Below are 12,140 nucleotides of genomic sequence, written 5' to 3'. Positions count from 1 at the left end.
GGGGAGGCGCAATAGATATAGAGGTGAAGGGGGGCGGGGAGCACAATCACAGAGGTGGAGAGAGAAGGGAACAGAGGGAAAGAGGCTGTAATCATTTAGCCACAGGTGGTGTTCAGGGACTCACCTCTTTGCCATTGTCCAGAAGCATGATGTCATCATCGGCCAGGTCATCCTGACAGAAATCGGAGCACTTTTCCGATACGGAGAAATAACCCTTCTCATTGGAGCACCTGCATCATGTGGGCACACAGAGCATCAGCACCGCTGTGGTTTTCCTCCTGCACACACCCCCTGACTTCTACCCATTCTGTGTGTGATAAAGGCTGCTGTGGGGAACACATGGGAGGCACAGAGCTTTGGGTTGTCCATGCACCCCCAGGATTTGGAAATGGGAGAAGTGAATGGAGTATGCATTTTGGTGATGGGTTGATTTTCCCTGTGGCTACAGCTGCCTATCTGTGCAATCACTGGGCCCACTTTGCCAAGCAAAGGTGATTGTTACCTGAACAGCCTGGAATACTTCATGTAATCTGCATCTTCATCGTAGGCCTTCTGCCCTCCGATACCTACCCAGAAGAAGTTCTCCGGCTCCTCTCCCTCGTTAATGACCTAAAAAACCCCAGATGAGGATAAAAAGACGTCAGGAAGCGGTGATAGTTGGGGCACATAATTGACATCCATAGAGTCACTGTGGGCCTGCTCTGTGGAACATCCACTAGGCTGTGGAGATGCTGCTTTGAGGGACAGAGGATGGATATCTATGGGCTCTTCAGGTGACAGGGCCTCATGAAACCTGAATAGTCTGGGCAGGGCCTCACCTGTTTACTGTAAGTGTCATCAAACATGTGATTGGTGATGTCTTCTGCAAGCTTTGCCTCATCGGGGTCAGCGGCACGACCCACCCAGGTATAGACGATTCCCTGATTATCTGTGCTTTCAAAAGGCACCTGGAACACAACAGAAACATGGATCATCAGAGAGCAATGCCTACAGCTGTTCCAGCGCAAGCCGCCAAGGTAGTCCTGGGCGTATGCAGGCGATAAGCCTCTCAGGTAGTCCCCCAGTGTACATCTCAGTGAGATTAGCACCCCAAGTTATAGCCCTTGGTCTGAACCCAGAACAAATGCTGAAGGTTATTCTGCATTCAACTTTCAGCAAGCACCAGATTCAAAGTCTCACCTTTAAAATGTAGCAAAATTCAGAATTCAGGTTCGAAGCATCTGTGGCAACCTGGATACACCTGAGAAGGAGAGAAAGATTAGCGAAATCCCAAACTCAAGCAGTGCATTCCCCTAAGCCCTGTAAAATGGAGAAATTACTTGCCTGATAATTTTGTTTTCCTTAGTGTAGCCAGATGGACTCAGGACCAATGGGTTATGTGCTGCGCTGCCAGCAGAGGGAGACAGAGTCAGATTTCAAAGCTGACGTCACCCTGCATACACCCCGGCCATTCAGTATTCTCTTCAAAAGCCACTGTGGACATACTAGTGAAGAGACTTTAAAATATGATTAAAAATGGATAACAGTAACTGTACTCAACCAACCATACCCACTGAACTTCAGGGCGGTTAGGTTTACACCTCTGCTTAGGTGTTCTTCCTGTAGCCACCAGTGAAGCTGCTCCCAAACCTCTGTTGGTAGCTGGAGGCGAATTGAGTAGTTCTGGGACACTGGATTCCATCATGATAGTAGGGAACGTTGTAGCGGTCGCATATGGGCCCTTGCCCACGGAAGAACTTCCAGAGCTGATGTCATGAGGCTGAGGACTTGAAGGTAGTCCCATACCTTGGGGCGGGTCAAGGTCAACAGCTTTTGTAATTGATCCATTAGCTTCCTTCTTCATGGAGGAGGAAGGTATCGAACCAGACTCCCAGGTATTCTAATGACTGGGAGGGATGTAGACAACTCTTGGTTGTGTTCACGACCCACCTGAGTTCTTGTAATAGATTTTGGACTCTGGTGGTTGCATGGCGACTTTTCTCTGGAGACTTTGCCCTGATCAGCCAGTTGTCCAGATAAGGATGCACCCGGACTCCTCCTTTCCTCAGTGCTGCTGCCACTACCACCACCACCATGATTTTGGTGAAGGTCCTGGGGGCAGTAGCTAATCCGAAAGGTAGTGCTTGAAATTGATAATGATGACCCAGTATCACAAATCACAGGACGCACTGGTGGTTCTGATGGACCGGGATGTGAAGGTAGGCTTTGGATAGGTCTAGGGAGGCTAAGCATTCTCCCGGTTGTACCGCCATTATAACGGAGCATAGGGTTTCCATGCGGAAGTGTGGAACCTTCAGGTAACTGTTGACGGCCTTGAGGTCCAGGATAGGTCGGAATGTTCCTTCTTTCTTGGGGATGATAAAATAGATGGAATAATGGCCAGTATTTTGCTGAAGCGTGGGCACTGGGGCTATTGCCTTCGGGCTGAGTAGTCTTGCTAGCGTGGTTTCCACTGCCAGTCTCTTGGAGTGGGAGTGGCACGGCGATTTCATAAATTTGTCTGGAGGAATGCTTTGGAATTCCAGCGAGTACCCCTCTTGAATGATAGTTAGGACCCACTTGTCCGAAGTTCTCTCGACCCATCTTTAGAACATAAGAGCATAAATTGCCATGCTGGGCCAGACCAAGAGTCCATCAAGCCCAGCATCCTGTTTCCAACAGAGGCCAAAACCAGGCCACAAGAACCTGGCAAGTACCCAAACACTAAGAAGATCCCATGCTACTGATGCAATTAATAGCAGTGGCTATTCCCTAAGTAAACTTGATTAACAGCAGTTAATGGACTTCTCCTCCAAGAACTTATCCAAACCTTTTTTGAACCCAGCTGCACTAACCACATCCTCTGGCAACAAATTCCAGAGCTTTATTGTGCGTTGAGTGAAAAAGAATTTTCTCCAATTAGTCTTAAATGTGCTACTTGCTACCTTAATGGAATGCCCCCTAGTCCTTCTATTATCCAAAAGAGTAAATAACAGATTCACAATTACCCATTCTAGACCGCTCATGATTTTAAAGACCTCTGTCATATCCCCCCTCAGCCGTCTCTTCTCCAAGCTGAACAGCCCTAACCTCTTCAGCCTTTCCTCATAAGGGAGCTGTTCCATCCCTGGTATGGCTCCATCACAGGGGGAATTTCTTTCATCCTCTGAGGTATCTGGATCCCCCTCAGAGAAGTTCTTAGTTAGGAGCCCAGGAGGTGCTGGGAAGGACTTGTGCTTCCAGCTGGGTTTGAGTCTGATGGACAGCAGGGGCTGGTTGTGCCTGGACAAAGATTTGCAGCCCTTTGAAAAATTTCACCCAGGAGAAGGTTCCTGGATCCATGTTGATCACAGGAGGGGTTGTAGTGGTAGCCCCGGAGGAGTTTTCCTGTGGGGGCCCAGAGTTGGAGATACATAGGTCCGGGATGCCATCATCCGTGGTACCGGATCCCTCTCCTGGTTGGAGAGGGTCTTGATTTGGTTCTCCCTGGTTCTGTTCGCACAAGAGCGATTCCAATCCAGGCTGGGCAAAGGAAGGGTCCCTTGGCTTTCTTGCATGGTGGTGCCATTATTTGTGCGCGTGTAGGGCTTAGAAATTCGCCAGTGCGTGGAGTTGAGCGCGCGGATGTGCTTAGTTGTGAGTGTCTGATGCGTAGAAGTTATGCGCACACACAGGTTGTGTGTGCGGGCAACGGAGTTTGTCCGCGCGGCACAGTTATGCGCCCAGTTGTGAGTGCGGCCTAGTGCACGTTGATGTGCGCTCAAACGTAGTTAGGCACTTAAGTTAGGCTCTTCGAGCCTCCAGCCTGCCCTGCGCGTACCGTTGGTCGGAGGGGGAAAATGGCGCAGACGACCCCGAAGGTAAGATGGCGACCCCCCCCCCCTCCCACGAGGGTCTCCACATGTGTGGACCCTCGCACCGAATCGGGGCCTGCCCCAAGGGAGGGCTGCTCAACCTGATTTAAACCTCGGAGGAAGGACGATACGGCTGTTCGAGCCTCGGAGACCGGAGACTTAGAAGTAAAGGTTTCTACCTTACTGGTCGCGTGCCGGACAGTCTCCAGCTGGGGGGGGGGGAAAGAGGGAAATACCTTCACCGCCGCGCTCAAATCTGCACCCGCTGCCTTTCAGCCACCCTGAGGGCTAAGTCCACGCCGGGATTCGGCCGTCGGACCAAGGCTCGCCTCTGAGGGATATCGAGAATCGACCTCAGGAAAGTCTCAATTGGGGGAGGGACCGTTAGGTTTCACCACAGGAGAAGCAGGGCTCTCTTAAGGTAAATTTTCTTCTTTCTTGCTGTAAATGTTACACTATTCTTGTCTGGGATAGTGTCCGCATCTGCTATGGAGACGGAGAAATACTGAAGAGCTAAACACGCTGCACGGGTAACATGTAGGCTGATGTCAGCTTTGAAATCTGACTCCGTCTCCCATCTGCTATCAGGAGAGCACAATACCCATTGGTCCTGAGTCCGTCTGGCTACACGCTAGGAAAAAAAAAAAAAAAGACTACTTGCTCCCTCAAATTCTGGGCAAATTCTAATCACCATACCTAAAATAAAACATAAAATACATCCCACCCTCTTAGGTATACAATCACCTTATTCAATTGCACCTAAAAAGCATCAAATGTCTCATGAAATATAAAAGCTTCAGACCAGACTCTGCTCTTAAGGAGTCAGACGGGGTTCTGCATGGTTTGGACATTTGCTGTAGCAGGTCCAAATCTCTCAAGTCACACAAATGTGTAACTCGTAGAGAGGGCGACTCCAGTAGATTTTGCCCTGTGAGTGCAGAGATCTGCTTGGAGCAAACAGCACCCGAAAGACAGATTTAAAATTTCAGGGGGAAAAAACCCCCACATCTGCAAGTCAGTTTGCTCTGAGTTTGGAAATAATGCAACTTACAGCCAAGGCTGTAACACGTCCTGCAACTTCAGGAAGGGGAGACAGTTAAGCAGTGAAAACGTCTCCAAAGAGCACCTTCAGGTGCGAGTGCTCTCTGCAGACATCTCTGCGCTCCCATTTTATAACCGTGGCTACAGCCCTCCCCGGCGGGCCTCACCTGGTGCAGAGGGCGCTGCCGTTGGTGCGGATGTGGTACAGGCTGGGCTGCACGTTATCGGCCTTGCTCTTCCTTTTGCCCTTGTGAATGATGAATTTCCTTTTAAAGTGCGAGAGGAACTTGGGGTTTTCCTGCTGCTGGGTCATTCGCACCACCTGATGGGGGGAAACGAGCGGTTTTTTGTTTTTTTTTTAATTTTTTTTTAATTCTTTATTTATGGGTTTTCAAAATAATTACAAGAATATATCTTGACTGAAATTACAGAAAATGTCAACAAAGAAAAATATTTTTCCATAATACATATATAATGGATAACCTAACATTCATTAGTTCTTTCATAGGAAATTAAAGGGGGGGGGAGATACCCAAAGGAAAATAAGAGAAGACATTATTGAAATACACGTTATATATTTAAACCGGCATTAGGTGTTCTCACATATCTTTACCTCCTAATACTCATGTTATGGCCCTTCCATCTAAAAACTTTCTCAGTTGGTCTGGCATAAAGAAAACATATAGATTTCCAGAATATTTTACGATACATCTACATGGAAAACGAAGGGCAAAGCTAGCCCCTTGGGCCAAAACCTCCGGGCGCACAGCTAAAAAAGACCTCCGACGTTGTTGGGTGGGACGTGAGAGATCAGGATAAACCGTCACTGCCCCCCCCATGAAATCATTATTCATATTCTGGAAAAAAGCTTTCATTAGGAAATTTTTTTTCTTCCTCTGTATAGAATTGAACAAAAAGGGTAGCCCTTTCAATGATTTCCATTTCAGAATTCTCCAGAATTTCCTGCTGCTGGGTCATTCGCACCACCTGATGGGGGGAAACGAGCGGTTTTTAAATCTCCCCTAACATGTCAGCCCTGCACTTCCCGCTCTCTGAGTCACTCTGGAAGCTGCAGCTTGGTGCATGATGAATCCCAGAGGCTGGCTGGCAACCTTTCAGATCTTACTTCCTACTAAAATCCATGAAAAAGAGAAGGGAATTATCTGTGACCCTCGTTGCAAAAATCACAGAGTTGTCCTGCAGGCCTTACAGGAGAGGGGAGAGCAGCACCGCTCCAGACCCAGCATTACAGGAGAGGGGAGAGCAGCCACGTGCCGGAGGAGGCAGCGCCGCTCCAGACCCAGCGTTACAGGAGAGGGGAGAGCAGCCACGTGCCGGAGGAGGCAGCACCACTCCAGACCCAGCATTACAGGAGAGGGGAGAGCAGCCACGTGCCGGAGGAGGCAGCGCCGCTCCAGACCCAGCATTACAGGAGAGGGGAGAGCAGCCACGTGCCGGAGGAGGCAGCACCACTCCAGACCCAGCGTTACAGGAGAGGGGAGAGCAGCCACGTGCCGGAGGAGGCAGCGCCGCTCCAGACCCAGCATTACAGGAGAGGGGAGAGCAGCCACGTGCCGGAGGAGGCAGCACCACTCCAGACCCAGCATTACAGGAGAGGGGAGAGCAGCCACGTGCCGGAGGAGGCAGCGCCGCTCCAGACCCAGCATTACAGGAGAGCGGAGAGCAGCCACGTGCCGGAGGAGGCAGCACCACTCCAGACCCAGCATTACAGGAGAGGGGAGAGCAGCCACGTGCCGGAGGAGGCAGCGCCGCTCCAGACCCAGCGTTACAGGAGAGGGGAGAGCAGCCACGCGCCGGAGGAGGCAGCGCCGCTCCAGACCCAGCGTTACAGGAGAGGGGAGAGCAGCCACGCGCCGGAGGAGGCAGCGCCGCTCCAGACCCAGCGTTACAGGAGAGGGGAGAGCAGCCACGCGCCGGAGGAGGCAGCGCCGCTCCAGACCCAGCGTTACAGGAGAGGGGAGAGCAGCCACGCGCCGGAGGAGGCAGCGCCGCTCCAGACCCAGCGTTACAGGAGAGGGGAGAGCAGCCACGTGCCGGAGGAGGCAGCGCCGCTCCAGACCCAGCGTTACAGGAGAGGGGAGAGCAGCGCCGCTCCAGACCCAGCGTTACAGGAGAGGGGAGAGCAGCCACGCGCCGGAGGAGGCAGCGCCGCTCCAGACCCAGCGTTACAGGAGAGGGGAGAGCAGCCACGTGCCGGAGGAGGCAGCACCACTCCAGACCCAGCATTACAGGAGAGGGGAGAGCAGCCACGTGCCGGAGGAGGCAGCACCACTCCAGACCCAGCATTACAGGAGAGGGGAGAGCAGCCACGTGCCGGAGGAGGCAGCGCCGCTCCAGACCCAGCATTACAGGAGAGGGGAGAGCAGCCACGTGCCGGAGGAGGCAGCACCACTCCAGACCCAGCGTTACAGGAGAGGGGAGAGCAGCCACGTGCCGGAGGAGGCAGCGCCGCTCCAGACCCAGCATTACAGGAGAGGGGAGAGCAGCCACGTGCCGGAGGAGGCAGCGCCACTCCAGACCCAGCATTACAGGAGAGGGGAGAGCAGCCACGTGCCGGAGGAGGCAGCGCCGCTCCAGACCCAGCGTTACAGGAGAGGGGAGAGCAGCCACGCGCCGGAGGAGGCAGCGCCGCTCCAGACCCAGCGTTACAGGAGAGGGGAGAGCAGCCACGCGCCGGAGGAGGCAGCGCCGCTCCAGACCCAGCGTTACAGGAGAGGGGAGAGCAGCCACGCGCCGGAGGAGGCAGCGCCGCTCCAGACCCAGCGTTACGGGAGAGCAGCACCGCTCCAGACCCAGCGTTACAGGAGAGGGGAGAGCAGCCACGTAGAAAAGGACCTTCGTACACTCACCTCTAGCTTTCCTGGAAAGAGGCTTTCAAACTTCTTCTGCAGACTGAAGGTGAAAGTCAGCCAGCCCATGTTGGAGGCCTCACGGCCCTGCCAGAAGTATACCACGCATTGGAAGTCTTCCTCTGCCTGCTTCTCCTCCTCCTCCTCGTTCTCCTCGCCTTCCTCTGCTTCACCCTCTGACACTTTCTTCTTGCTTTTCTTCTCCTCCTCGTATTCCACTGGGACCCAGTATCTAAAGCAATGAAGCAGTTTATTAGGTTTCCCTGTGGGGAGAGCAGCTTTAGCCTATGGGGAAAGTCGGGCAAACCAGGTGGGGGTCAGTACAGTGCATTCTGGTTCATGTAGTCCCCTCGGATCAGATACAAACAGAAGCTGAGACATTTTGATGGTAACTGGCTGCACATCCCCTTGATGAACCAGCCTTATAATACAAAGATCAACTTTTATTTTACCATTAAGTACTGTTCCTTCAGCTCTACCGCTGTCTGGACCGAGGGGTTACGTAGAAGTTGCAGCAGTATGAGACCAAGACTCTTCCCCTATTGGGGTGCCAGACCTCTCAACTTGACTGAGCAGCGACCTCAGGCTAATCAGGTTTGCCCTCCCTGATGCCGAAGGTAACACGCCCTGGCTTCGTTGCACACTGGGGCACAGACAGCTCTTGGAAGATAATATTCCTTTAAGAGCTAGAACAATATATTTGATATATAATAAGGGAGGCCCATGTTTAAGAATGTCCTTTCCAGAAAAGCAGCCGCGGCTCTTACGTTCGAGCCCAGGCTGAAGCACAGACACCATCACAGGACACCGGAGCAACGGGCAAGCTGCACCACACAAACGTCCTTTTGCTTTTTTCCAGTGTTAACTTATATTGAGAAGCAACTTGGACGCTGCTGCTTACAAAACAACCTTTTTTTTTTTTTTTAAACTGTAAAAAGTCCTTTCCATATATCAGCGGCTTGCTGACTTTTTCTTGTGCTGCGGGAGCTGGGTTTCAGTGCTGAAAACAGCCAATTCCTTCTGTCAGCAGCTTGCCGGCTTTTCCCCAAGAGCAGTGCTGTGAGCGAGCAAGGCCCACGCAGCCTCACCGCCATGAAAAACACAAGCAGAACTGTGCGAGGGAGGGCCTGACGAGCCCGACGTCGCTGCGCTGGAATCAGCCTCCTGTTAGCGGTGCAGGCTGCGAGTGCGCGGGACGGAAGGGCCGACAGGCGCGACTACGGCCACGCAGCCGCTCTTACTTAATACCGTATTCCCATCGTATTATTAATCACAAATCAAAAACGGCAGGCCTGGACCACACACACACATCTGAAGTTCATTCAACGAGAAAGCGAGAGGCTATGGGTGCGAGTCTCACTCTGCAGCCCGCAGTCAGGAGTACCCACCGCCCTGCCGGGGGGATGCCCCACTCACCTGCACAAGAAGACGTAGCAGTCCTGGGTGTGCAAATGCCCAAACTCCTCCTCCGGCAAACGCGCAAACTTCTTGCCCTCCAAAACGAAGCCCTCCATACCGTCCAGGTCCTCGTTCCACTCCTCCATCAGCTGCTCGGCCTGTGCGTGCGCCCGGGAGGGGGAGAGAGAGAGTGAGTGTGGGGAGCAGGCCCTGCCGGGTACAGAGGGTCCCAGACACCGTGTGTGCCCCCAAGAAGTAAACGGAGGTCCTGGGGCCCGCACAGCCCTGGGTCACGGGGAACCGTGCAACGCTGTCCTGGCCTCCCCATAAGGGGTTAAAAGCACGGATCTCCCCCATCGAGGACAGCGCTGTGCAGCTCCGGCTCACCTTTATTTATGGATTCAAGGCTCCACGCCCGGCGCAGACTCTCCTTAAAACTGTGGGCGCAGGGGAGCGCGCAGCACCGACTCACCTCCGTCAGGGGCATGGCGGGCTGCCGCGGGAGGAAGAGCGCCGTTAGATCGGCTTTCATCTGATCCTTCTTCTCCGCATCCTTCTTGACTTTTCCGGTCAGCCCCTCGTTCTTCAGCACCGTCTCCGCGTTGCGGGTGTAGTCCACCTTCAGGACATCATCCCAGTTCTTAAACTTGGACTTGAAGACCTGGGAGAGAGAGGACAGAATCACACAGGCCATCCTAGGGGGGGGGGGGGGGGGGGGGAGCGGCCCATTCACACCCCCATCACATTTCTCAACTGCTTTGGGAGGGACTGGCGGGGGAGGTCCATTTTTTAGAATATTAGGTGGGAATACGGGAATCAAGACGCAGGCCTGTACTTTACTTATTCTGTGCATCTGCTGGATTGGGGACATAACCCACTGTCTGGACTGATCCAGGTACGTACAGGGAACAGAAAAATCTAGAAGCCTAAAAGTAAACTCAGTCTCTCAAACAGAAAAACCATGCACGCCTTTGCAGGTAAGCTCTCTGGAGCAGGAACTCTCCGCTCCGAGGTCCCTCCTGGATCCTGTGGAAATTCTCTCGCTTCTTAAACCAGACGAGCCTCTGGCCAATTCCTTTTGTCAGTTAGCAACTCTTAGGACCTTCCCATGGTAGGCAGCGCCTCCTCGCTCCGGTGCCTCCACGCGGCCCGTAGACCCGCCCACCAGCCTCGACGTCAGCGCAGCGACTGAAAGGTTTGAAAACTGGCGCAGGCCTGACTTGGGCGCCAAATGGGAAAACCTATGACGCGTCCCCTCCTTACAAGGCTGCTTAGCCTCCACTGGATGCCCTTTCAGAAAGGCCTGTGAACCCCTGTAAAAACTCCACCTAGGAGAACGAGGCCGAGTCCATACCAGGACCCATAGGACCAAACATGGCCCTCCCCCAAGGACATTCCTCCCAGCGGGAACAAGAGGGGAGCAAAACAGTCCATCGCATTGCTTCCTGTGCCCCCTTCCACAGAGTTATCCATCATCGGGGGGGGGGGATACAGCAACAGCGGTAAAATCCTTGGGAGGCAAATCACCTTGAGCCTCCACCCAGCTCCAACACAGGCAAAGTGAGAGCGATAAATGGATTGCTCAAGCCACATAAACAGAAACACGCTTAGACTTTTCAGCCCCCGGTGCCATTATCCTTCACCAAAAGGCCACTCTCCTGTCCCATGCGGTTTCCTGCACGCACCCCGATGCATATGCGGTCGTACCTGCGCAATTATGCGCTGAAATCTAGGCTGCGGGCTTGCGTAGCAGCCATACATGCGCGCCGATTCCAGGCTGCGCAATTGTGCGCTGAAATCTAGGCTGCGGGCTTGCGTAGCAGCCATACATGCGCGCCGATTCCAGGCTGCGCAATTATGCGCTGAAATCTAGGCTGCGGGCTTGCGTAGCAGCCATACATGCGCGCCGATTCCAGGCTGCGCAATTATGCGCTGAAATCTAGGCTGCGAGCTTGCGTAGCAGCCATACATGCGCGCCGATTCCAGGCTGCGCAATTATGCGCTGAAATCTAGGCTGCGGGCTTGCGTAGCAGCCATACATGCGCGCCGATTCCAGGCTGCAGCCCCACTGGGCATTCGTGCAGGGAAAAACACGCCCCGGCCTAGGCACTCGGCACGCGACCGACCGACAGGACCTGCGACACGGGGCCTAGGAGCGACCGCTACCCGCGCTGCCAGAACGTCGCGCGCCTCTACTCTCCACTGACTCAAAGGTGTGAGGGGGGGGAGAGAAACAAGCAGACAGGGAAAGGGGACCCTCTCTTTTACCTGAGCTCAGCCCTCCCCGGCTGTAAGTATGATTGGGGGGAGAGCACACAAAGCCTTTACCTCCGAGCTTCCCCTTCTCCTCAATCTTTAGAGCCTAAATCTGGCCACAGGAAGGGACCGGTCTGGTGTCACCTCAGGAGCTCAACCTTCTCTTCTTCCCCCCCCCCCCCCAACATGAGCGATCCCCTCTAGGGAGATGCAGGTCCACCATCTGCTGAAGACGGAGAATACTGGCGGGCTGACGTCTGGGCAGGGCTATACGTCAGCGAGGAGGAGTGCATAACCCACTGCCTGAGGGCAGAGGAATTACGCTTTTCACGGTAAGAAAATATTCATGACAGGTTTAAAGCAACACCAGCCCATGCAGCATATTTGCTGCCTGCCTGCCAAGTCAGGGCAGAAGTAATAAGCTGCCCCGATTGTACTCAATGTATTCCGACACTGGTCCAGAAGAGCCTCTCGCCCTGGCTGTGCTGGATCTACCTGACACTCTGTCCCCTCCAGGTTGCGAATCACCGCGGCATGCTTGGGACGGTGCAGCATGCCGCACAGCTCCTGCCCCAGCTTCAGGGCTGCTGCTCGCACCAGCCGCGAGGACTTCCTGCCAATCCAGATAAAGACATCAGACGAGCAGTCCAGGATGTACACACACGTGGTGTCCAGCAAGCTCTGCAGCTAGGGAGCAGGGAAGATTGAAGAAGACAAAAAAAAAAAAAAAATCACCAGTTTC

General features: G+C 53.6%; 1 protein-coding gene across 2 annotated transcripts in view; it reads right to left on the bottom strand.

Moving 5' to 3' along the window:
- FLII (FLII actin remodeling protein) overlaps window positions 1–12,140 on the bottom strand; it is a 36,671-nt gene that overhangs the window by 1,605 nt on the left and 22,926 nt on the right. Inside the window, exons 20-28 of one of the 2 annotated variants that reach the window (XM_029576169.1) lie at window positions 11,894–12,085; window positions 9,615–9,803; window positions 9,161–9,300; window positions 7,745–7,976; window positions 5,042–5,196; window positions 1,180–1,240; window positions 819–947; window positions 503–609; window positions 125–230 (exon numbers count right to left, since the gene is read on the bottom strand). In XM_029576169.1, the coding sequence (XP_029432029.1) occupies window positions 125–230; window positions 503–609; window positions 819–947; window positions 1,180–1,240; window positions 5,042–5,196; window positions 7,745–7,976; window positions 9,161–9,300; window positions 9,615–9,803; window positions 11,894–12,085 (1,311 nt within the window). Of the gene's footprint in view, window positions 1–124; window positions 231–502; window positions 610–818; window positions 948–1,179; window positions 1,241–5,041; window positions 5,197–5,705; window positions 5,862–7,744; window positions 7,977–9,160; window positions 9,301–9,614; window positions 9,804–11,893; window positions 12,086–12,140 lie in introns of those variants that run through there. The other variant, XM_029576170.1, reaches the window with a different exon arrangement.

The sequence above is a fragment of the Rhinatrema bivittatum genome, chromosome 14 (genome assembly GCF_901001135.1).
Source record: "Rhinatrema bivittatum chromosome 14, aRhiBiv1.1, whole genome shotgun sequence".
Taxonomy (NCBI): Eukaryota; Metazoa; Chordata; class Amphibia; order Gymnophiona; family Rhinatrematidae; genus Rhinatrema; species Rhinatrema bivittatum.
The sequence above is the reverse complement of the archived record's forward strand: the minus strand, read 5'-3'. Positions and strand labels throughout refer to the sequence as shown.